The sequence below is a fragment of the Sabethes cyaneus genome, chromosome 1 (assembly GCF_943734655.1).
Source record: "Sabethes cyaneus chromosome 1, idSabCyanKW18_F2, whole genome shotgun sequence".
NCBI classification, from domain to species: Eukaryota; Metazoa; Arthropoda; class Insecta; order Diptera; family Culicidae; genus Sabethes; species Sabethes cyaneus.
In genome coordinates this window covers 101,223,936-101,249,013 of record NC_071353.1, presented here as the reverse complement: position 1 = coordinate 101,249,013, position 25,078 = coordinate 101,223,936, and the positions used below count along the sequence as shown (strand labels likewise).

Sequence of the window (25,078 nt, the reverse complement as noted above, 5' to 3'; positions counted from 1 at the left end):
CAGTGACCAGTCAGTGATCTGACAAGAATACTGCAATTTACGTTTGAGTGTTGCAAAAGAAATTTCGCAACCTTCTCACAAGGCTTAACAATGAAACTTTTCGTTTGACGACAAGTTTCAAGATTTTCCCAATAACGTACATGTTCAGATGAAAACCAAGATCGAATCTTTTGTTTTATCCAACATGCCGCAATTGGTAAAGCAGGTTCCGGTCCGAAAACCGACTTTTCTGCTCCAGATCTTGCTAGTTCATCAGCCCATTCATTTCCGGTTATACCAGAATGGCCAGGAACCCAAACCAGATGAACGGCATTTAGAATGCTTAGTTCTTCTAATTGGGTGTGGCAGGCGATGACTGTTTTAGATTTAGAATTAGCCGCACAAAGCGCTTTTATAGCGGCTTGACTGTCAGAACAGAAGTAGATAATCTTGCCTATCAGTTCTTTCTGAAGTGCAAACTGAGCTCCGCACATAATTGCAAAGATTTCAGCTTGAAAAACGGTGCAGTAACTACCCAACGAATAGGATTCCTCCAATTCTAGCTCACGGCAGTAAACACCAGCACCCGCGCGACCTTCGTACAAGGAACCATCGGTATAACAGACCACATAGTCGGAAATTTTCCTTTCCATGTAGCCTGACATCCAATCCTCTCTAGGAGGAAAGTCACTTGAGAAAGTCCTATACGGGAAAGCACGCATGAGCGTTACATCGCTAGGAGCAAGGGCAAACTTGTCCTCAGCAACAATTTGCGACCACAATCGAGTATGACCAGTGGAACCGTCCACAGACTGCCAAAGGCCAATCGCGTGTAGTCGATAAGCACATATTAGTGCCTCTTGCTTCAGGTGGAAGTGTAGAGGTTTAATATTGAAAATAGCTTCTAGGGCGGCAGTAGGAGTTGTAGTAAATGCACCAGACATTGCCATTAAACACATCCTTTGAAGATGGTTTAGCTTTGTCTGGACAGTCACAACTTCCCCTCTCTGCCACCATACAAGACAACCATACGCCAGTATTGGTCTGACAACGACCGTGTATAACCAGTGTATGTATTTGGGTTTAAGCCCCCAAGAGTTGCCAATTGCTCGTCTACATTGCCCAAAGGCCATGCACGCTTTTTTAATTCGGAAGTCAATATTTGTGGACCAGTCAAGCTTGGAGTTGAGAATCAATCCCACGTACTTCACTTCGTTCACAACATCAACATCCGAATCGTAAAAGCGCAGAGCGCGAGCTCCATTGGTATTTCCACGTCTTGAAAATAAGACGATAGATGTTTTGCTCGGATTTACCGAAAGTGCAGTTTCTCGGCACCACGTTTCCACGACGCGTAGTGCCTGCTGCATTAAGTCAAATAATGTGCTTATGCACTTTCCAACTACTAGGATGAGATAGTCATCCGCAAAACCATATGACGGATAGCCTAGACCATTGAGTTTCCTCAATAGGCCGTCCGCCACAAGGTTCCATAAAAGAGGCGAGAGAACGCCACCTTGTGGACATCCACAAACACTTTGCTTCCAAATGCTTGCTTGCCGTAAGGACGAAAAAAGCAATCGGTTACTAAGCATTTGTTCTATCCACTTTATGATTATTGAAGGCACATTATGATAACGAGCAGCCTCCAAAATGGAAGCGAAAGATACGTTATCAAACGCGCCTTCAATATCCAAAAAAGTTCCTAAGCAAGATTCCTTTTGTGAAAAAGCAACCTCAATTTTATCCACCACATCATGTAATAAAGTGGTTGTAGATTTGCCACTTTGATAAGCATGTTGTGCTGAATGAAGAGGAACTTCTACTAAGCTTGTTTCGCGGATGTGGTGATCAACAATCCGCTCAAGTGATTTAAGCAAGAATGACGTTAGACTGATTGGTCTAAAACTTTTTGCTTGCTCGTATGTCGCGCGTCCACCTTTAGGAATGAACTTAATGGTTATTTCACGCCATTGAGTTGGGATGTACTCAATAGCAATACTACACACAAACATCCTTCTCAGAATGTGTTTGAAGTACTTGAATCCTTTCTGCAGTAGAATAGGGTATATTCCATCTGTTCCAGGAGATTTGTATGGAGAGAAGCTGTTCACGGCCCACTCAATCGCTTCAGTTGTGACAAGTCTCCGAGCAAAAGCCCATGAGTCTAAGCCACCTAAAACGATTTCTGGATCGTTTCGAACTTCAGGTTCCACACAGCCCGGAAAGTGACTATAAAAGAGACATTCCAGGATTTCATTGTCATTCGAACAGTATTCACCGTTCGAACTTCGAATGTTATTAACCTGATAATCTTTCGATTTTGACAGGATTTTATTAAGTCGACTTACCTCGCCCAAAACTGGAAACGTTGCTACAGAACCTGTGCCAGCTCGTGCGTGCTGAAGACCGTAGAGCCTTTGCATAGGCTTTCCGGGCCTGCTTGAAAGGCTCCACGCCATCCCTCCGACGTCTATTCCAGGCTCTCCTGCATTGTTTCTTTAGTTCCGCAAGATGAGAGTTCCACCACGGTGTTCCTCTAGTCGTTTTAATAGTTTTTAGCGGGCAGGCTACTTCAAAAGATTCCGCAATAAAAGATGTTGTGACATCTACAGCCACATCCAAGTCGATCGATGACTCAATCGTCGGTTCGAATCCTTGAAATTTCGTCGCCAGTTCCTCCTCAAAGAGTTCCCAGTCAGAAAATCTCGGATTGCGAAAGGTTGCAGCGTTCAAAGAGACACCCAAATGATCAAAATATATAAAGCAATGATCAGATATTGGTGTCTCATTTGAAACATGCCATTGTGCCAACTCATGACTGATCCTGTTAGAGCAGAGTGTTATATCTAACACTTCCTCTCTACCAGCTCGTATGAAAGTTGGACAATTGCCAATGTTGAGTATTCCAAGGTTGGTACTACTCAAATATTCCATCAAATCAGAGCCTCTCGGATTGATATCCGAGCTGCCCCAAATGATGTGATGGGCATTGGCATCACTGCCTACAATGAGCGGAAGCCCATTAGATTGGCAGTATCTCACCACATTTCTGAAATCGTCGCTGGGAGACGGTTCATCGTGTGGTAAGTATGCAGAACAGTAGACATAGCGCCTATGGACATCATCCACGACGAGTTCTACTGTGACTGCACAAATATCTCGAGTAGTCAACTCAGAGATAAGGCATGCACTTATTGACCTATGCAACAATATGCATGCCCTGGGCATCAAACGAGGATTTGTCATACCAGTTTTGCTGAAAGCAGCAAAGTTCTGGTTTCCAATATCCGTCGAATGAAAGTACCCCTTGCGAAAATATGGCTCCTGAACCAATGCGATGGTGACAGAGCCATTAAAAAGTTTTTCGCATAAATACAAATTTGCTGCCCGTTTGTGTTGAAGATTTATTTGTGCGACCCTAACTATTTGACTAGCGGAGTATATGCACAAACAATCTCCAACACAGATCAGACAGCAAATTGTAAGCGAAGCCAATTATATTGGCCAGAACGCACTTGGCGTAAAACCCATAAGGGAAATTGGGCAGGACTACTATGCTGTTCCCACGAAACGCAAGGGACAACAAAGATCGACCGTACCAGAGCCCCGCATGGCACAGTAGGGGCAAGATGCCCAAAGCACTCCGTTCGCGACTGGCATGTTTTCACCCCTCCAGCCATTCAGTCATCGGCACGGAGGTAGACCTTGACTTAGGGGCTCCTGATTTGCCGACTCCCGGCAGGATCAGGTCCCGTGGCTCAATTTTTGCCCAAACGTACAATTCGGCACCAACCGCCAAAGGGCCTAACTGCAGATTGTGTAAAACAGACCGATTTAGAGTCTCTCTCTCTCTCTCTCTCTCTCTCTGTGCTAAGCCAGCTGAGAAAATAACTCTCTCCCGGTGTGCCCACACCCCGCAGCCGCGCCCTCCGAAAAACCTGCGCCGAACTGCATGATTAGATAGCCGGAAACCACACGGCGAGTGTTCCACCTTCTCTGTCTGCATACGACAACCAAGGTTGCGTACCACCAGGTACGCAACTTTGGCTACCGTACCCCAGCCGGCACCTCGTGGAGGTAGAGATAGGAGTTAGAAAACAGAGGTGATATATTTGCACATGTTCACTCATTTGCCAGTATTAATATTAATGTAGTTAGTTATTAGTATTAGTGCAGTTAGTTAGTTAGTTATTAGTTATTAATGTACCGAAATCTTGTAACTAAAATTGTAAAAATTTTTCTTGGGGCGAACCAACCAACGGTTGAAAGCCCCATCAAATAGTAAATAAATAAATATTATTAATTGGCCTAACGTTTTACGACAAGCTTCAAGCGCAATGTTGAATAGCAGGCAGGAAAGACCATCTCCTTGTCGAAGTCCCCTGCGAGATTCGGATGGGTCCGACAATCCACCCGAGATTCTCACACAGCACTGGATCCCATCCATCGTAGCCATGATAAGTCTAGTAAGCTTACCTGGGAAGCCGTTTTCGTCCATAATTTTTCGTAGCTCTTGTCGGTTTACGCTATCATATGCGGCTTTGAAATCGATGAACAGGTGATGCGTGGAGACTCTGAATTCGCGGCACTTCTGGAGGATCTGCCGCAGGGTGAAGATTTGGTCCGTTGTAGACCAACCCTCCATGAAGCCGGCCTGGTAACTTCCCACAAATCTATTGGCTATTGGCGTTAGTCGATGGAAGATGACTTGAGACAGCACTCGGTAGTTCTCACAATCCAGCTTATCGCCTTTCTTGTAGATTGGGCTGATAACCCCGTCTTTCACTCCTCCGGTAGTCGTTCCGTATCACAAATCTTGACAATCAGTTGATGCAAGCAGCCGGCCAACTTGTCCCTGCCCATTTTAAAAAGTTCCGCTCCAATGCCATCCGTTCCCGCTGCTTTGTTGTTCTTCAGCCGCTGGATAGCCTCTTTGACTTCCCTTATCGATGGGGGTGGCACATCTTCGTTGCTTGCTACACCAATGTGGTCACTTCCTCCGCTATCATGGTTTTCCGCCTGCACGCCATTCAGGTGTTCATCGTAGTGCTGCTTCCACCTTTCGATCACCGCACGGTCTACAGTCTTTATCTCGGCACAAAGCCTTTGTGAGATTCGTTGAGTTTCTGATAGAACTTCCGTGTGTCATGAAAGCGGTACAGCTGCTCGAGTTCTTCGCACTCCTTCTCTTCGTGGCGCTTCTTCTCCGTGAAGAGTTGGGTTTGCTGTCTCCGCTTCTGTTTGTATCGCTTCACATTTTGACGGGTGGCTCTACGCAGCATTTGTACCCGCGCTGCGTTCTACCCAGCCAATATCTGCAGGCATTCTTCGTCAAACCGTTCGTTACGTCGACACACACACACTCGTGACACCACGAGCTGGAACGTTCTCCGCTACACTGTTAATGGCTGTTTTCACGGCATTCCAACAGTCGTCAAGAGGGGCTGGATCACCCTCTTCCGGTAACGCGGTTTCGAGAGATAACGCGTAGTTTTCGGCGACTTCCGGTTGCTTCAGTCGCGCTAGATTATACCGTGGCGGGCGCTAGTATCGTAAATTGTTCACAACAGATAGTGTTTGACGTATCCTTACAATCTCTAGGTAGTGATCCGAATCGATGTTAGTGCCCGAATAGGTCCTGACGGCGATAATGTCTGAAAAGTGCCGACCATCTATCAGAACGTGGTCGGTTTGTGATTCTGTCTGGTTGGGTGATCTCCAGGTGTACCGATGGTAGAGGTTATGCTGGAAGAAGGTACTACGTTTGGCCATGTTCTTGGAGGCGGCGAAATCGACAAGTCTTAGGCCGTTTTCGTTCGTTTGCGGGGGTGCGCTGAACCGTCCAATCACCCACCGGTTTGAATTTCTTCTGACCAACCTGAGCATTATAATCTCCGATGACAATTTTGACATCATGCCTTGGGCAGCGGTCGTATTCACGTTCCAGCTGCGCGTAAAATTCGTCTTTGTCATCTTCGGTACTTCCGAGGTGAGGGCTGTGTAGGTTAATAATTGGGAATTTTCGAGTTCGTATGTCAAGTAAAATTCGAACTACACTCAAGTCTTTTTTTACACAGTTTGTTTTTTTTCGGTTACTCAAGAACGGTGCAATTTAGGGACCATTTACAAAATACGTGACGAATGTCGGGCCTCTCCCAAATGTATTGAGAAATAAATGAATGGTCCCTTAGTTGCCCCGTTCTTAATATTCGAAAAAACAAACCGTGTAAAAAAAGTACTTGAGTGTACTGGTTGCTTGGGACAGTGTTAAGTGTCGAACTAGTTCTAAAACACACTGATGAAGTCTGCAAGTCGTAGGCGAAATGTGTATCTGTCATGAATAAAATTAATAGTGGAATTTGATCATGAAAACGTTTTTTTTAATTAAATTTTCGTATTTCACCAAAGCGCTCATTGAAACTTTAGAAGTCAAAGTAAATGAGGGGTCCATTGGTACCGAGTCTCTTTATAATCAAATCACCCATTAGGCCAGTGATACTAATCATGGTTCCACAAGGCGGTCAAAGGGGTCCCATCAGAGATTCTGGTACACTCAAGTACTTTTTTTACACGGTTTGGTTTTTTGAGTATTAAGAACGGGGTAATTTAGAGACCATTCATTTATTTCCCAATACCTTTGGGAGTAGCTCGACATTCCTCACGTAGATTGTAAATAGTTCCTTAACTGCACCGTTTTCGAGTAATCGAAAAAAACAAACCGTGTAAAAAAAGACTTGAGTGTAAAGCGAAGACTCATAGAGGTGAGTCTGCCAAATCCGTGGATCTTGACAGTCTGACGATTGCAATCCCGAGCGAAAACAAATAGTGGTTTCCGTAAGTGGCCTAGGAAACTCCAGTAAAACCCGTGAGAAAGGCGAAACTATGCGGAGCAAGGTCCTCCCTGATTCATTGCGAATTTGGATACTGGTTAAAAAAGTTGCGGCTTCCATGAGGCTTGAACCTTGGGGGATTCTGTCTCTTCCAAAATCCAGCGAGCGGAAAAACCATAAAAATACAGAACATTAACCTGCAGCAGATAAACGTCATGCGCAAGCTGCATCGGTCGTAGGGATAGGCGAACGGTTTACGAACCATTCAGATGAACCGGTTCACAAGATAGAGTGTTCAAATGAACGACTCTTCTAAAAGAAATCTCGGTTCATCAAACTTACACGAAGGTAACACGAAGTTTGGTTTCGTGAATCGTAATGTACTGAACTTTTAGCTTCGTGGACAAACTAACCGTGCACCATGAGCCGCTCATTTGAATCGGTTCGCAGTAGTAAATGATCGGTTCAGAGCTGTTTTACCCACCGCTAATCGGGCGTACTTTCCAGGAGACAAAGACGCTATGGACCTGGCCCTGATTCAAGAACCCTGGGTCAACAAAGCAAGAACACAAGGTACTGGTCAGAAGAACGCAATGAGACCTCGCGCCGAGATAGCTATAATATGGGATAGTACTGGTAATGAACAACGTGTGCGTAAGGTAGAGCAAGCTTTGAAGGAATCCCCAAACCTAATGCTCACTCAGTAGCGGTTACAGCAAAAAGAATTGCAGTGCAGGTTATACAGCAAACACCCGGGTGGTATCACAAAAGATGCATTGGTATTAGCAAATAAGTGTTGAGATTTCGAATTGATGTACGCTGTTTAATACCATTTTAGTAATTTATTGGATCCATTGGAATTTCATCACACACATACAAGCTTAATAATGTTAAAAGAGACTATTTAAACAACATAAGTTCTATTCCCCTTACTTTTAAAACTATGTCTTATGTATATTAAAATTATTAAATATCATCGTATTGCGTATGTATCAGATTGCTCTCAGATTTCTTCTATCATCATAACTATGAATATTCCAGGTGTTCACACTCCTGAAGCTTAAGTTCACTTTTCGGTTAGGTTAGACTATTGATCAATCGCTGCTTTAGGCTTTTGCAGTTTTGGCCTTGCGTTCTCGTGGCTGTAGGCGCACCTGAAAACCTTCCTCTCGTTTCAAAATGATGTCAGCCTGCAGTTTGAAATCCTCCTCCTTCAAATCCGAAATAACACGGAAATTACGCAGGATAGTCGAGAGTATGACCTTCAATTTTAGCATTGCATATTTTCTACCTGCATAAGAAAATAACACATGTTCTCGTTTGTTAGCTATTTTAATAACATTTCAACTTACCCACGCAACTTCTTGGTCCGGCGGAGAATGGTACAAAAGCGTAGTAGTGTCGATTAGCTTGTCTTTCTGGTAGGAAGTTGTCTGGATCAAAGACGTTGGGATTAGGGTAGATCGATTCCAATCTATGCAATTTGTAGGTAGCGACAACGATGGTAGCTCCAGATGGCACAATCAAATCACTAGAAGCAAGTTTCAAATCTTGCTTGAGCGATCGTGCTATAATTGGAACTGGTGGGTACATTCGCAGGGTTTCCATCAGACAACGTTCAAGATACTTCATTTCTAATGTATCTTGGAATGTGGCGGGACGATCGGAATCACCAAAAATGCTGTCCAGTTCTTGGATCACTTTGTCTTGAATGTGTTGATGGATTCCCATCATCGATAAGAAGAAACTGCTGCCAGCGGCTGTTGTATCATGTCCTTCAAACATTATTGTATCAACCTGATTTTTTATTTCTTCGTCTGAAATAAGTGCACCGTTTTCCGCACTTTCCAATAGTAAATCAAGGAATGCCAATCTCTTTTTCTCCCCAACATCATTTTCTTCAACATCCAAATCATCTTTTAAATTTGCTGACTGTCCAAATGAAAGTCCTTCCACGGTGTTAAGATTGGCAGTATTTTTAGGTTTTTCATAATCGGCTGTTTTGATTGATGTTGTAGCCAAAGACCCACGTGTTCCTGTTTCGAAAGCAGCCTTTTTGTTGCGGATGACTTTGCGCGTCAAACTATGTATGGTATCGAGCAGCTTGACTTGTCGTTTTGCGTATTGGGACATGTTGAAAAAGATGTCAGGGTACAGCCACATCTTCCGATGACGCAAATGCAAAATATCACACATTTTCATAACGGCCATTGCATAATCGTATCCCGATTGATCCTGAGTTTTCTTTGAAACGCCCATTGCGGTTTCTGTAAGAGAATAGCAAAACGTTAGTATAATGCCAAGGATGATATTTATTCAATAGATGTTAAATATAGTTTCAATGTAAAAAAAATCGTTGCATATATTGTTAAATTGTTTGAATTAATCATTCAGTAATCCCCACTGGTTAGCCTTCTAGTTGGTCTCGAAGTACGATACAGTCTAAAAACCTAGTCGTCATAAGTTCGAATATCGAAAGGGAGCTATTATTAGAGTCAATAAAACTGTAGCACTAGGCTCGCATTTGTCCCGTATACTAACACACTAACAACTAGCTGCGAAATCTGTCGAAAAAAGCAGAACCAACCAAGGCTTGACCAGTAACCTTGTATTTATGCCACTAAACTACGGACTGTTACTCAGTTAGTTATCGGTATAAAATTGAACTAGTTCATTATAAATCAGATATTAGAGGCCTCCCAGTTGGCCTCGAGGTACGACACTGGTTCAACAAGCCAGTCGTCGTATGTTCGAATTTCGACTGCGAGTCAATAGGATTATAGGACTAGTCTCGCAGTTGTCCTGTACCGCTTTCTTCGTTGCCAGAGTATGCTGGGGTTGATGGAAGGAATCCGGAGGCAGTTCTGATGGCCTGATTGCAGACTGGTGCTAGTGAAGAGATGGCGGATTCTGATACTGTGCATAGTAACTCAATGCCGTAGAGCAGACGACTGTTTATAATTACGCTATCTATATGAAGTAGGGTACCACAGTTTAAAGGGGAAGATTTAATCTCGTTTTGCAACTTTGCTTGACTTGCTTCAGGTGTTTCAAAAAAGACCGTCGTCGGTCCATTGGGCAATGTAGACGAGCAATTGGCAACTCTTGGGGGCTTAAACCCAAATACATACACTGGTTATACACGGTCGTTGTCAGACCAATACTGGCGTATGGTTGTCTTGTATGGTGGCAGAGAGGAGAAGTTGTGACTGTCCAGACAAAGCTAAACCATCTTTAAAGGATGTGTTTAATGGCAATGTCTGGTGCATTTACTACAACTCCTACTGCCGCCCTAGAAGCTATTTTCAATATTAAACCTCTACACTTCCACCTGAAGCAAGAGGCACTAATATGTGCTTATCGACTACACGCGATTGGCCTTTGGCAGTCTGTGAACGGATCCACTGGTCATACTCGATTGTGGTCGCAAATTGTTGCTGAGGACAAGTTTGCCCTTGCTCCTAGCGATGTAACGCTCATGCGTACATTCCCGTATAGGACTTTCTCAAGTGACTTTCCTCCTAGAGAGGATTGGATGTCAGGCTACATGGAAAGGAAAATTTCCGACTATATGGTCCGTTATACCGATGGTTCCTTGTACGAAGGTCGCGCGGGTGCTGGTGTTTACTGCCGTGAGCTGAAATTGGAGGAATCCTATTCGTTGGGTAGTTACTGCACCGTTTTTCAAGCTGAAATCTTTGCAATTATGTGCGGAGCTCAGTTTGCACTTCAGAAAGAACTGAAAGGCAAGATTATCTACTTCTGTTCTGACAGTCAAGCCGCTATAAAAGCCCTTTGTGCGGCTAATTCTAAATCTAAAACAGTCATCACCTGCCACACCCAATTAGAAGAACTAAGCATTCTAAATGCCGTTCATCTGGTTTGGGTTCCTGGCCATTCTGGTATAACCGGAAATGAATGGGCTGATGAACTAGCAAGATCTGGAGCAGAAAAGTCGGTTTTCGGACCGGAACCTGCTTTACCAATTGCGGCATGTTGGATAAAACAAAAGATTCGATCTTGGTTTTCATCTGAACATGTACGTTATTGGGAAAATCTTGAAACTTGTCGTCAAACGAAAAGTTTCATTGTGAAGCCTTGTGAGAAGGTTGCGAAATTTCTTTTGCAACACTCAAAGGTAAATTGCAGTATTCTTGTCAGATCACTGACTGGTCACTGCAGACTAAATTATCACATGGCTACATTGTAATTTATGGTTCATTCACATGGTTTCATTGTAATTTATTTGAATCCGACTACGGTACACCATATCACGTAATTTGTAACTGTCCTGCAGTAGCACAATTGCGTCATAGGATCTTTGGATCCTACGTCTTAAATGAATCGGATTTTAGGAAACTAAAATTACGAGACATTTTGATGTTTCTTACCGAAAGCGGTATTGAGCTATAAGCACTTATTTATCATGAGTATACCCCCCAGGGGGTGTACTTTTGATAAGTTAACTACCAAGGATTGCAGTATCCCCTCGGGGGTACAAAAATCTCTCGGTATATATATGTTTGTATTTGTCCAAATTCCTCATCCACCCCTTCCTATTCCTCCTGTTTTCCTTCCCGTCCTCATCAGGTAAATGATGACACGGGCAAGATGGGCAAGGCACAAATCTTCCACATGATTGTGAGGAACGTGCTGCTCGAGCCAAAGATGCTGATACCTGATCGTCGGTCCAGGCTCCAGGCGTAGTCCAAGGATACGGACAGACAATTTAATTGGAATTAGGTTATTATTTGCATGGATCTGGGTTCGGAGTATAGCATGACTATGTGCAAAAATGTGGGTAACAGAACTTTTTGGAGCCGGGATAGAGAAACCGGAACGTGTAACCGTTCGTAGACTAACCTTTAAGAAATTTCTGCTTTAAACTTGGTGGCTTATGCGCCACTCCCGGTAACCCGAGAGACCACCAGTCGTGTTAGGTTTGCCCGACTAATGTTTAGCATGAGATGTTTCTCAGGGGTCGGCTAGAACGGTACAGGGGTTACGCAACTGAAAATAGATACCAAGAGAACCGCTTCGCACCGCCGTGCGATAGAACCGCTAAAAACAGGTATGCTACTAGATCCAAACCCGCGAACGTTACGACCGCGAACGAAGCTGAAATACCAAAGTAAAGGCAACGAAAGGAAGAGTGAGTGATCCTTAGAATGGACTCTGCTCAAACGTACGAATGAAAAACGTAAAATAAATATCTTGAACTTTGTATTCAGTAACCGTATAACGTTCGGGCTGGACAATTGTTTGTAGGTTTTCTAGCACTGTGTTTATGGCCATAAACGTATCACATACCTGCGCAGGGTTTTTGACGATGCTCGACGATGGCTAGCGTTGTCCTGGTCGACGACGAAGATGGCGACGTCACGGTCGATGGCGGTTGACTCGTCGCCAGATGTTCGTGTGTGCATTGGCCGAAACTAAAGGTGCGGAGGGTGGTTCGGCTGGACGGAAGGCTTCCGATTTTACTCTTCACGAGAGCGACGCAATGACTAGGGTCATGCGTACCCGGGTTTTGTCCTTGGCAGGGACCAACGTGCCCGGAAGACCCCACGTACTGCGTTTCCGTGATAGATCTCCCGAAACGGAATGAAACCCCTACCTCAGACTCGACAAAAGGCACGCAATTGACGACGTGTCCCGATTGTCGGCTCTCGGACTTCGGCCACGGAGTGTAACGTTAAAAAGGCCGGTAAAACACGCGCGGCAATTGACGACCGCCGTGTACACTTTCGCAACGCAAACTTAACGGAAAACACCACACGCCCCCGTTTGACTGCCACGAAGGCGGGCCTTAACTGCACACACGAACGGAACGGAAAGTGGACCGTAGCACTCCAGAATCCAGCAAAAAAGAATTCCGTACAAAAAGCGCATGGAGCGCTACTGTCCCATGCGAACGGAATACGTGAATTACTACACAAAAAGTCTAACAAGAATTCAAAATTTACCTTTGTACGATTAATATCCCGGTACACTTGAACAGAGTTCACTTTTAAGGCTTTTCCAACAATCCAAGGAATAACTCTAAAGTAAAATAAATCCTTTAATTAAACTCACTCACAATTAGCTTAACTACTTTGGTACCTTGGTTTAATTATTTAAAAAAAACACAATAACCCTTTGGTTATTTTAAACTTGAATAGCACAATATTCGTTTAAACAGCTCAATAGCACTTTTGAGAACTTCTGTTCACCAGCCGATACGTAAGCGAAATGGACGAGTAGCTTGAATATTTTAATAAAGAAACCTCGGTTCTTTTATTTAAATTTTGGCGGTTTCTAGACAGCATGGCTGCGCCCACTAAACGGATAAACTAATTTAAGTATGGCGAAATGAGTACCTTATTTTCTCTTGCACACCTTTAGCAGCATAATACTAAAGTGACATCTAGTGGTCGTTACCGATTTATGTTTTATCGAGCTTTACTTTCATGATACGAAATATTTCACGCATGCAATCAAAATAAATCATCGCACGTGGCTTATACAGTACGAGCGTTGCCTATATTCCGGCGTTACCCGAAATATTACGTTCGCGAAACTTTTCACATATGAGCAAACCTTTTAGTCGAGCTGAGCAAACATTAAAAATCTGATGCAAATAAAATTTATTATCTAAATTTCGGCGTAAAATCCACAACATGTTACATCTGTTACATCACCCTACTCAAATTTATGAAAATTTGATCAATTACTTGATCAAATTTTCATAACCTTATTATTTATTATTAATTAAACATACATTGGCGCCCAACGAAAATTTATACAAAATTAGCGAATTTAAGTTTGGCGAAATTTTATAGATTTTTTGGTTTGATTGCCTGTTTGCAGGTTTTTGGTTTTCTTCTTTAGAGCAAATTGAGCATTTCTTTTGAGTTCGAGAGCAAAGAAAAACTAATTGATATAATTACTTGTTTATTACAATAACTTTTTCTTAATATCTTTAATTAACATTTTTTGTAAATATATTTTGATATCATTAATTTTTAGGTATTTTGTTTTAAGATTATTACTGTACATAATATTATCTAGATTTAGTTTTTTTTTCTTCCCCTAGCATAAAATTTATTATATGGATTTGTAATTCTAAGGTAGGTTAATTGTTTATTGATAATTGGAGCATAACTCAGCACAAAAAGATTGTTTTCAAGATGGTTCAGTGGTACATACTTCCTAACCCTGACCATCTAGACGAAGATGAAATTGATTTTGAAATCGCTTTGCGTAAGATTTTCGTGGATGAAAAAACTAAACTTGATGATAAAAAAAGAGAACTTAGAAGAGCATACAAAAATGAACGGAAAGAACCACAGAAATATTTTTCTGGTCTGAACGTGATTGATGAAATGAAACAGGTGGAAATGAAAGTCGCGGCATCGTTGAAAAGATTGAAAGTAGAATTTAGTTACGTCGATATTTCTCGAATTCGACATTATCTAGCGAGGGTCGCGGCAGCTACAGCAAACGGGGAAGAGGAAGAAGATTTGAAAAATATTTGTTTAGGCAAAATGGAAGAGTTGCTAAGAACGTTGAAACAACGGGTGACGTACGACCCAGACTGCTCATCGGAAGAGACAGATTCTGAGAGTCGCGACGCGAAATCGGAAAAGGAGCAAGATAACGACGCGAGTAGTTCGAAATTAGAGGCAAGCGGAGCGGATAAGAAGCGTCAGATTGAAGAAATGCGAAATTCGTTTTCGAATCTTGATATAGGAGGAGTAAAAACAAAAGTAATGAAATTAAACCGGTCATATACGTTCGATAGGGCTTCGCGACGGGATGAACATAGAGACAGGAGACACGAAAGAGCAGAGTCACGTCGACGTAGTAATACGCCAGAAGATTCTGACTTGGAGGGAGACCGAAATCGAAGATACCGCAGTGAAAACGATTCGAGTTACCGCGGTTCGAATTGGGAACGAAAACGGAAAGTAACACGTAGGCGCAACCGTAGTAGATATTGTTCTTCGTCAACTGAGGATGAGCGCGACCGTGAAGATGATCGTGAGCGAATATACAACCGCTACCGTAGAGATGATCGTGACCGTAGATACGATCGCGACCGTAGAGACGATCGCGACCGTAGAGATGATCGCGACCGTAGAGATAAACGCGACCGTAGAGATGATCGCGAGCACAGACAGAATCGCGACCATAGAGAACGAAAAAGCGTCCGACATAGAGACAGGTCTTCATCATCGGAAGATGATAGACGACGGGATCGGTACCAAAATGGTCGTTCGAAAGTAGAAAAATGGGATGTTTACTTCAGCGGAGATAGTCGTTCGATGCAAGTAGAAGACTTTTTACATCGCGTTCAGAAATTGGCAAAGCACGAGAGAGTAAGTGAAGCAGAATTATTAGATCGAATACACTACAAATTGAAAGGGGATGCCAGCGACTGGTGGTTTACACGAGAACATCGATGTACCACGTGGAAAAAATTTGAAAATGAAATTCGATTTAGATTCGGGAATCCAAATCGCGATCGTGGAATTCGACAGCAATTACGGGACTTGAAACAAAGGAAAGGAGAAACCTTCGTCGCATTTGTTACAGAAATTGAAAAATTGAACCAATGCCTGCAGGAGTCATTTTCTACAAGAGAAATTTTTGAAACTGTATGGGAGAATATGCGACCCCACTACAAATCGAAATTAGCAACGATAGATGTTCGAAGTTTGAACCATTTACTAGACTTGAATCATAGAATCGATGCAAGTGACCCTAATTTATATCGGTCCAGTTACGGTACAAGAAATGAAATACAGAATTTGAATGCCCACAGCTGTTCAGAAGACGAGTATTCGCCAGCTGAAGAAGCTGCAGTAAATGTTCTCCAAAGAAATATGAAAGCGAACAGAGAGGAAAAGGAAGTACGAAATGAAGTTCATAAGCAAGCAGAAACGAATACCGTGAAATGCTGGAATTGTCAGAAGCCAGGGCACAATTGGCGTTCATGTAAAGAACCTAAAATAGTATTCTGCTATGCGTGTGGGAATGTTGGGCGAACGACAAGAACATGTGAACGTAATCATTCACAAACTGTTTCACAGTCCAGTCAACGCAAGTCGTTAAACTAGACGCGAGGTGTCGGAAACGGAACCAAGATTCCTCGCAAAGAGATACGGTTCCAAAACAAAATTTCAACAAATTTGTGAAGTTTGAAGAAACATTGTTGATTGATGTAAAACCTAATCTTTCACCGAAAATTAAAGTGTCAGTTTTAGGAACTGAATTTTTAGCTTTACTTGACTCGGGAGCTAGCATTAGCGTATTGAATTCAACTAAAGTATTAGAAAATCATGGGCTAAAACTTTTAAGGGCAAATGTGAAGGTAAGCACCGCGGATAATACTGAGCATAGATGCCTAGGCTACGCAAATGTACCATACACATTTGCGGGGATAACTAGGGTAGTTCCGACTATAATAGTCCCAGAAATTTCCAAACCACTAATCTTGGGGATGGACTTTTGGAATGCCTTTCAAATTCGTCCAGTAATTGGGAAAAATAATAGCCCTATTGAAATGGATTTACTTCACATTGATGGAAAACCATTGATCAATACGTTTTCAATGGAACATGAGAATTACTTAGAAGAGGAGATTCATTTGAAAATTTGTTCGCTGGAGCTTACAGAAAAAGAAGAAATTCTTTTGCATCGCTCTCAGCTAGAACCAGACGATTCTCTTGATATTCCGTCGTTGGAACTTCCTAATAATCCAGAAGAGATCATCGAAACAATTGAAACAGAACATGATCTAACTGAGAACCAACGTAAACAACTGGTAGGAACAATAAAACTATTTCCGATCACAAGCGATAGAAAGTTAGGGCGAACCAGTCTAATAGAACACGAGATTGAAGTAATAGAGGGAGCTAAAATGAGGGATTTACCTATGTACCGATATTCTCCTGGAATATGGGAAAAGATAGAAAAAGAGTTGGAACGTTACGAACAGCTGGACGCTATAGAAGAATGTACTAGCGAATTTGCCAGTCCGTTAGTCCCGGTGAAAAAGTCAAATGGGAAAATACGAGTCTGTTTAGATTCACGTCGCATAAATTCTATAACTAAAAAAGATGCGTACCCCATGAGAAATATGAATGAGATTTTTCATAGATTGCAAAAGGCGAAATACTTTAGTATAATTGATCTGAAAGATGCCTATTTTCAGATTCCGTTGAAAGAAAGTTCTAGGAACTATACAGCTTTTAGAACCCCAAAGGGACTTTTCAGATTCAAGGTAGTTCCATTTGGACTTAAAAACGCTCCTTTCACAATGAGCAGGCTAATGAATAAGGCAATGGGGTTTGATTTAGAGCCCTACGTGTTTATTTATTTGGACGACATAGTAATCGCTACAGAAAACTTAGCAGATCACTTGCGATTATTAAAAGAAGTTGCAATTAGGTTAGAAAAAGCAGGCTTAACCATTTCGGTTGAAAAAAGCCGATTTTGCAGGAAGCAGGTACGATATTTGGGCTATTTACTAACAGAGAACGGTCTAGTTATTGACAGTAGTAAGCTAGAACCTATCTTAAACTATCCGCGTCCTAAGAGTATCCGAGATGTTAGGAGGCTAATGGGTTTAATGGGTTTCTACCAAAAATTCATAAAAAGCTATAGTCATGTGACCGCACCAATATCAGATCTATTGAAGAAAGGGAAAAAGTTTAAATGGACCGAGGAAGCGGAAAATGCACTAGATGAACTTAAATCTGTGCTAACATCCTCACCGGTTTTAGCGAAACTTTTCACATATGAGCAAACCTTTTAGTCGAGCTGAGCAAACATTAAAAATCTGATGCAAATAAAATTTATTATCTAAATTTCGGCGTAAAATCCACAACATGTTACATCACCCTACTCAAATTTATGAAAATTTGATCAATTACTTGATCAATAATCATTATAATAATAATCAATAATCAATAATAATCATTTCGCCATACTTAAATTAGTTTATCCGTTTAGTGGGCGCAGCCATGCTGTCTAGAAACCGCCAAAATTTAAATAAAGAAACCTCGGTTCTTTTATTTAAATTTTGGCGGTTTCTAGACAGCATGGCTGCGCCCACTAAACGGATAAACTAATTTAAGTATGGCGAAATGAGTACCTTATTTTCTCTTGCACACCTTTAGCAGCATAATACTAAAGTGACATCTAGTGGTCGTTACCGATTTATGTTTTATCGAGCTTTACTTTCATGATACGAAATATTTCACGCATGCAATCAAAATAAATCATCGCACGTGGCTTATACAGTACGAGCGTTGCCTATATTCCGGCGTTACCCGAAATATTACGTTCGCGAAACTTTTCACATATGAGCAAACCTTTTAGTCGAGCTGAGCAAACATTAAAAATCTGATGCAAATAAAATTTATTATCTAAATTTCGGCGTAAAATCCACAACATGTTACATCTCAGGATATTTAAAAAAAAAAAAAAAAAAAAAAAAAAAAAAAAAAAAAAAAATGTAACCGTTCGTAGACTAACCTTTAAGAAATTTCTGCTTTAAACTTGGTGGCTTATGCGCCACTCCCGGTAACCCGAGAGACCACCAGTCGTGTTAGGTTTGCCCGACTAATGTTTAGCATGAGATGTTTCTCAGGGGTCGGCTAGAACGGTACAGGGGTTACGCAACTGAAAATAGATACCAAGAGAACCGCTTCGCACCGCCGTGCGATAGAACCGCTAAAAACAGGTATGCTACTAGATCCAAACCCGCGAACGTTACGACCCGGAACGAAGCTGAAATACCAAAGTAAAGGCAACGAAAGGAAGAGTGAGTGATCCTTAGAATGGACTCTGCTCAAACGTACGAATGAAAAACGTAAAATAAATATCTTGAACTTTGTATTCAGTAACCGTATAACGTTCGGGCTGGACAATTGTTTGTAGGTTTTCTAGCACTGTGTTTATGGCCATAAACGTATCACATACCTGCGCAGGGTTTTTGACGATGCTCGACGATGGCTAGCGTTGTCCTGGTCGACGACGAAGATGGCGACGTCACGGTCGATGGCGGTTGACTCGTCGCCAGATGTTCGTGTGTGCATTGGCCGAAACTAAAGGTGCGGAGGGTGGTTCGGCTGGACGGAAGGCTTCCGATTTTACTCTTCACGAGAGCGACGCAATGACTAGGGTCATGCGTACCCGGGTTTTGTCCTTGGCAGGGACCAACGTGCCCGGAAGACCCCACGTACTGCGTTTCCGTGATAGATCTCCCGAAACGGAATGAAACCCCTACCTCAGACTCGACAAAAGGCACGCAATTGACGACGTGTCCCGATTGTCGGCTCTCGGACTTCGGCCACGGAGTGTAACGTTAAAAAGGCCGGTAAAACACGCGCGGCAATTGACGACCGCCGTGTACACTTTCGCAACGCAAACTTAACGGAAAACACCACACGCCCCCGTTTGACTGCCACGAAGGCGGGCCTTAACTGCACACACGAACGGAACGGAAAGTGGACCGTAGCACTCCAGAATCCAGCAAAAAAGAATTCCGTACAAAAAGCGCATGGAGCGCTACTGTCCCATGCGAACGGAATACGTGAATTACTACACAAAAAGTCTAACAAGAATTCAAAATTTACCTTTGTACGATTAATATCCCGGTACACTTGAACAGAGTTCACTTTTAAGGCTTTTCCAACAATCCAAGGAATAACTCTAAAGTAAAATAAATCCTTTAATTAAACTCACTCACAATTAGCTTAACTACTTTGGTACCTTGGTTTAATTATTTAAAAAAAACACAATAACCCTTTGGTTATTTTAAACTTGAATAGCACAATATTCGTTTAAACAGCTCAATAGCACTTTTGAGAACTTCTGTTCACCAGCCGATACGTAAGCGAAATGGACGAGTAGCTTGAATATTTTAATAAAGAAACCTCGGTTCTTTTATTTAAATTTTGGCGGTTTCTAGACAGCATGGCTGCGCCCACTAAACGGATAAACTAATTTAAGTATGGCGAAATGAGTACCTTATTTTCTCTTGCACACCTTTAGCAGCATAATACTAAAGTGACATCTAGTGGTCGTTACCGATTTATGTTTTATCGAGCTTTACTTTCATGATACGAAATATTTCACGCATGCAATCAAAATAAATCATCGCACGTGGCTTATACAGTACGAGCGTTGCCTATATTCCGGCGTTACCCGAAATATTACGTTCGCGAAACTTTTCACATATGAGCAAACCTTTTAGTCGAGCTGAGCAAACATTAAAAATCTGATGCAAATAAAATTTATTATCTAAATTTCGGCGTAAAATCCACAACATGTTACAAACGATCAGCCCATCTGATGACAGTAGATATCGCTGCCTGAATCTTTCGTCTGAATGCCTTGTTGGTTTTTCCAGCAGCTATCACGACAATGTCATCGGCGTACACAAAGATATAGATTTCTTTAGGTAGGTCCTTAAACACCCCATTCATAGCAATTAGGAAGATTGTAACGGCGATTACTAATTCTTGTGAGACACCTGTTTCCTATCGAAAGGTACGTGAACGATAGTTTCCGACGCAGACTTGGAAGGTTCTATCTCGGAGAATGTTCCCAACGAAGTGTACGATGTTTCCAGATAGTCCCCGTTCAATCACCTGGCAAATTCCTCCAGTTGTACAAGCTCTGTTGTAGGCCTTGGCACGGTCTAGTGTTGCTATCTCGACGTGGCCGTTATCCAGACTCTCTTTAAAGGCCTGTGCGAGAGTGGCGAAGTATGTGCCAGCCCCATGGCCGAGGCGAAAGGCATGTTGTCTGTGGTCCAGGAAATCGTTATTTTCTAACCAGTGATCCAATCGCCGGTTCAGCATTCTTTCTAAAAGTCTACTGCTGCTGCAGGTTAGTAAAATGGTTCGGGAACCTTCTAGAAGCAGATTAGATGAGTCACGTTTAGGAATAGATATTAGAATAGGCTATGCTTCCAGGCACTAGGGACGTTCTGTTTGTCCATTCGTTATTGAGCAGTTTGAGGAGTAAAAATTTTGCTTCGAAGGGAAGGTGCTTCCACAGTGGGTATCCATCATCGAGTCTTTCAGATTTTTCTTTTCCACGAGAGAGCGCCAGGTCCAATTCTGCAGGTAGAAATAGTTTGTGATGAAGTGCTGGTTGTCGTCATCGGGGATATGCACTGCGGTTGGTTCCGTGCTTGGAAGGCCGTTTTCAGCTTTCGGTAAGCAGCTCTTTAACGTAATGCAAGAAGCTTTGCGAGTTGTTGAACAATGGTGTCGGCAGATTAGACTCTCAGTTAATCCAGGCAAAAGACATCAATGGTGCTTTTTACGAATACGAAGACAAATAACCGGTATTCGCCCTCTACAATTTTTGACTCTGAAATTGTTGTTACAGATCAAGTTAAATACGTTGGGGTCATTCTTGACTCCAAGTTGAACTGGTCTGCCCACATTGATTCCAGAGTCAAAAAAGTATCTATGGCATTTGGACAGTGCAGACGAGCTTTTGGGAAAACTTGGGATCTGAAACCCAGGTATATCCATTGGATATACCGTGGACCCCCGTTCGTTTGACCGTTTTTAATCTGAACACTTTTTAATTTGAATTTTTAATTTTTAATTAATTTTGTCGTCGTGATTTAAAGTCTTATCCTTCAGCAGTCGCGTGTGCTCGTGAATATTTTTGATTTTTCAATGTGTTTTAAGTGTTCTATATTAGAAAATAAGTGCTAATAAAGTGCAATAGTTAACGGTGACTAGTAATATTTTGAGATATAGCCACTATAGTGATCAGGAACGGGATTATCGCCAAAGGAAGTATCAAAAATTTTTATTTTATTTGATTGTGTTCCGTTCCAGCTCGTTCCTTTCAAGCCGTTTTCCCAGTTATTTCGTATGCGCAAATACAAATACTGATGCGCTAATATACAGAGTGGCGACACAACAGCGGGCAGTACACACATATTTTCGTTCTCTTTCTATCTTATACGCATTTGCCCGTTTGGAATGATGCGGATATCTAATCTTAATTCCTATCCTAGCTGGTGTCGTCGCTAGGTATGCAAGGATTCAATCGAGTATACAAAGCTACTAATTTGTGTCTGCTTTTGTGTGAGAGGGAGAAGTAACGGGAATGTTCTCGTTTTTGCCTTTTGCACACAATAGTATTTTTTTTTTTTTTTTTTTTTTTTTTTTTTTTTAATTAACCCTCCACACACCCCCGTTACCAAAAAGCTCACACAGAGAGCCCCCTGGTATCGGACACTTACAGACCTCAGCTAGTAGGAAAAAAACTGGACAGCGAACAAACTAAACACAAATTTATAGCTGAGGTATTTACAAAAGAGGTATAATTACTAATTTATTACACAATGAGCACCCAGTGGAATTATTCCTTTTAAGGGGCTCAAAAATAAAAAATAAGCTTAACATTAAACTAAAAACAAAAATAAACTAGGCTACTGGTTTTAATCAACAAAAAAAAAAAAGTTAATATTATTTTAATTTACATACGGTAGGTTGATACGGCTAGATTATATAATTACTTATATTAGTTTTGAAGTATTTTTTCACATTACATTTAAAGACATTGATGCTGGTGATCTGTTTGAATTCATCAGGTAAGGTGTTATAAGTTGAGGGACCGAAAAATGAAATTCGCGTCTGGCCTAGATTTGTGGTGGCTCTGCTACGCTGTATGAAATTTGCTCGACGAGTATTTTGCAATCTATTGCCAACATTTAAAGTCATATTATGGTGGTAATCTGGTTGATGCAAGACTTTGTGAATATGAATAACAGTCTGCATTTCACGTAAGGCGAGGACAGGTAATATAGTGTGGCTATTATTGAAGTACAGTTGGACAGTCGGATAGAGTATTGGCAGTTTAAATATGGTTTTCAAGCATCTGTTTTGCAAGACTTGAATCTTTTTGAGTTTTGATTTACAGGCATGACCCCATGCTATTGCTAAGTATTGGATTTGGGAATGGATGCAACCATAGTAAAACTGTAACAGTGCCTTTCTAGGAACGAAGCAACTCACTTTCCTCATGGCACCAGACAAAGATGAGATCTTCTGCTGCAAATGCCTAATTTGCTGATCCCAAGACAACGTAGAGTCAAGGTAAATACCCAGGTATTTAAAATTATCCACTTTTTCTATCAGTGTTTCATTAACACACAGGTTTAAATGACCGGTTGGTTTTTTCCTAGGTGGATGGAATACCATATATTTGGTTTTTGCCAGGTTAAGCGAAAGCAAATTCGCGTCAAAATATTGTGACAGAATTTTTAAATCCTGTTCCATTGCTGATATCACACTGCCAATGTCAGTGCAAGGGTAAAACAATGCCGTGTCATCCGCGAATAACCTTGGTATCCCTCTCAAATTTAAATTTCCAATGTCGTTGATGTAGCTTAGAAATAATAACGGACCAATATTGCTACCTTGCGGCACACCAACATCAATTTTCTGGAGTGCGCTGCGTGCATCACCAATTGTTACAAATTGTGTCCTATTGGTTAAATAACTGCGGATAATGTTATTTGCGACTCCTCTTATACCATATAATTCTAGCTTCTGTAGTAAGATATTATGATTAAGCGTATCAAATGCTTTTTTGAGATCGAGAAATAATCCTCCAACAAGTTTTTTTGACTCAATTTCATTGATTATGCCGTCTACTAGCTCTGTTATGGCGGTCATAGTACTGCATTGCTTTCTGAAGCCGTATTGAAATTTGTAAAGAGCATTATTTGCATTGAAAAAGTCTAATAGCCGAGAAACGAGCAATTTTTCTAAGATCTTGTTGAAGACAGATAATGTAGAGATTGGACGATAGTTGCACGCATCCAAGGGATTACCCGTTTTAAAGATTGGCACTACCCTTGCAGTTTTTAAACAGTTAGGATATTCTCCAGTGTCAATAATTTTATTGAAAGCTTGGCTTAAAATTGAAGCAAAGGCCTGAGGATTATTTTTAACTGTTCTTGCTGTTATGTTATCTGGTCCACAGCTCTTATTTGCATCTAGCTCTTTAATTAGGGCAATGACTTCATTTGCGCTTGCTGGGCGTAAAAAGATTGTGTTCGAGACACATCTGATATTACTAGTAGGGCTTGCGTTCGTTGGATTTATTTTGCTTGCGAGATTCGCACCAATACTCGAAAAATATTTGTTAAAAATTTCGCAGACGTGTTGCGCATCAGAAACTTTGTTCCCGTTTTCAATTAGGTTTATTTGTTCTTTTGCTTTGCAACGCCCAAATATCACATTAATATTTTTCCAGAGCTTTGAATGGCAAGTAGTACTCAAAAGCTTTTCGTAATAAGATTTCTTATTCTGTTTTTTTGTCATATCTACTTTTCTTGTAATATGATTTAGCATAGTTCGTAGACTGGCATCGTAAGGATGTTTTTTAACTTTCTTTAGATACTTGATTTTAATCTTCATGAGCTTCCATAATTCGAACGTCATCCATGGGCAATAATCATTTTTAGCTGTCATTTCAATTTCAAACGTTTTTGTGCACAAGGCAAGCAACTGGTTGTATTTTGTGATTATTTCAAAAAAGCAATTTTCAACGTCATTCACAGATCCGATACTATTTATATATTCATTAAACATGCTAGCAAGCCTCATATTATCTACAACTTTTTTAGTAAGAACCTGCCTTTGCTTTCTGCCAGTAAGACGTATGGTGGTTAAAATTTGCGAATGATCGCTTATATCGGTAACGATTGTATCATTACGTAGGCAAAAGGCGTCATTTATCTTACAGACTACATGATCGAGAATGTTATTGCTGGCTGGCCGAGTTGGGATTGTATTGGAACATATAAAGCCATATGATTCTAATAAGTTCTTATATTTAACCACGACATTATTGTTGATTAGGTTGACAGGTACGTTAACGTCACCTACAACGAAGCATGGAATACTCTTTTTTGAACTGTGCAACCACTCTTCTAAGATGTCATGAAACTTGTGAAAATCAAAGGAAGGGGGTCGGTAGATACCAATAACATCATAACAAAACCCGTTAACAGTTAGCTCAACGTGAATGGAGTGTAATCCATCAGAAACTAGATTGTTTTTGATGTTATGCACTATTTTGTTGTTTACATATAACGCCAACCCTCCGTGAGACGAGTCCCTGCATGAGAATGTAGAACAGTAACCGGGAATCTCAAAAGTTGAAGTGCTATCTGCCTTTATCCACGTCTCACCAATTACAATGACATCAATTATCACATCACAGCAGTTCAG

The 25,078-nt window shown here is 41.4% G+C and overlaps 1 protein-coding gene across 1 annotated transcript in view; it reads right to left on the bottom strand.

Moving 5' to 3' along the window:
* Positions 1 to 7,667: 7,667 nt before the first annotated feature.
* LOC128732660 (cytochrome P450 4g15) overlaps positions 7,668 to 25,078 on the bottom strand; it is a 58,675-nt gene continuing 41,264 nt past the window's right edge. Inside the window, exons 4-5 of the mRNA XM_053825950.1 lie at positions 8,165 to 9,079; positions 7,668 to 8,103 (exon numbers count right to left, since the gene is read on the bottom strand). Coding sequence (XP_053681925.1) covers positions 7,919 to 8,103; positions 8,165 to 9,079 — 1,100 coding nt within the window. The 3' untranslated portion in view covers positions 7,668 to 7,918. The remainder of the gene's footprint in view (positions 8,104 to 8,164; positions 9,080 to 25,078) is intronic.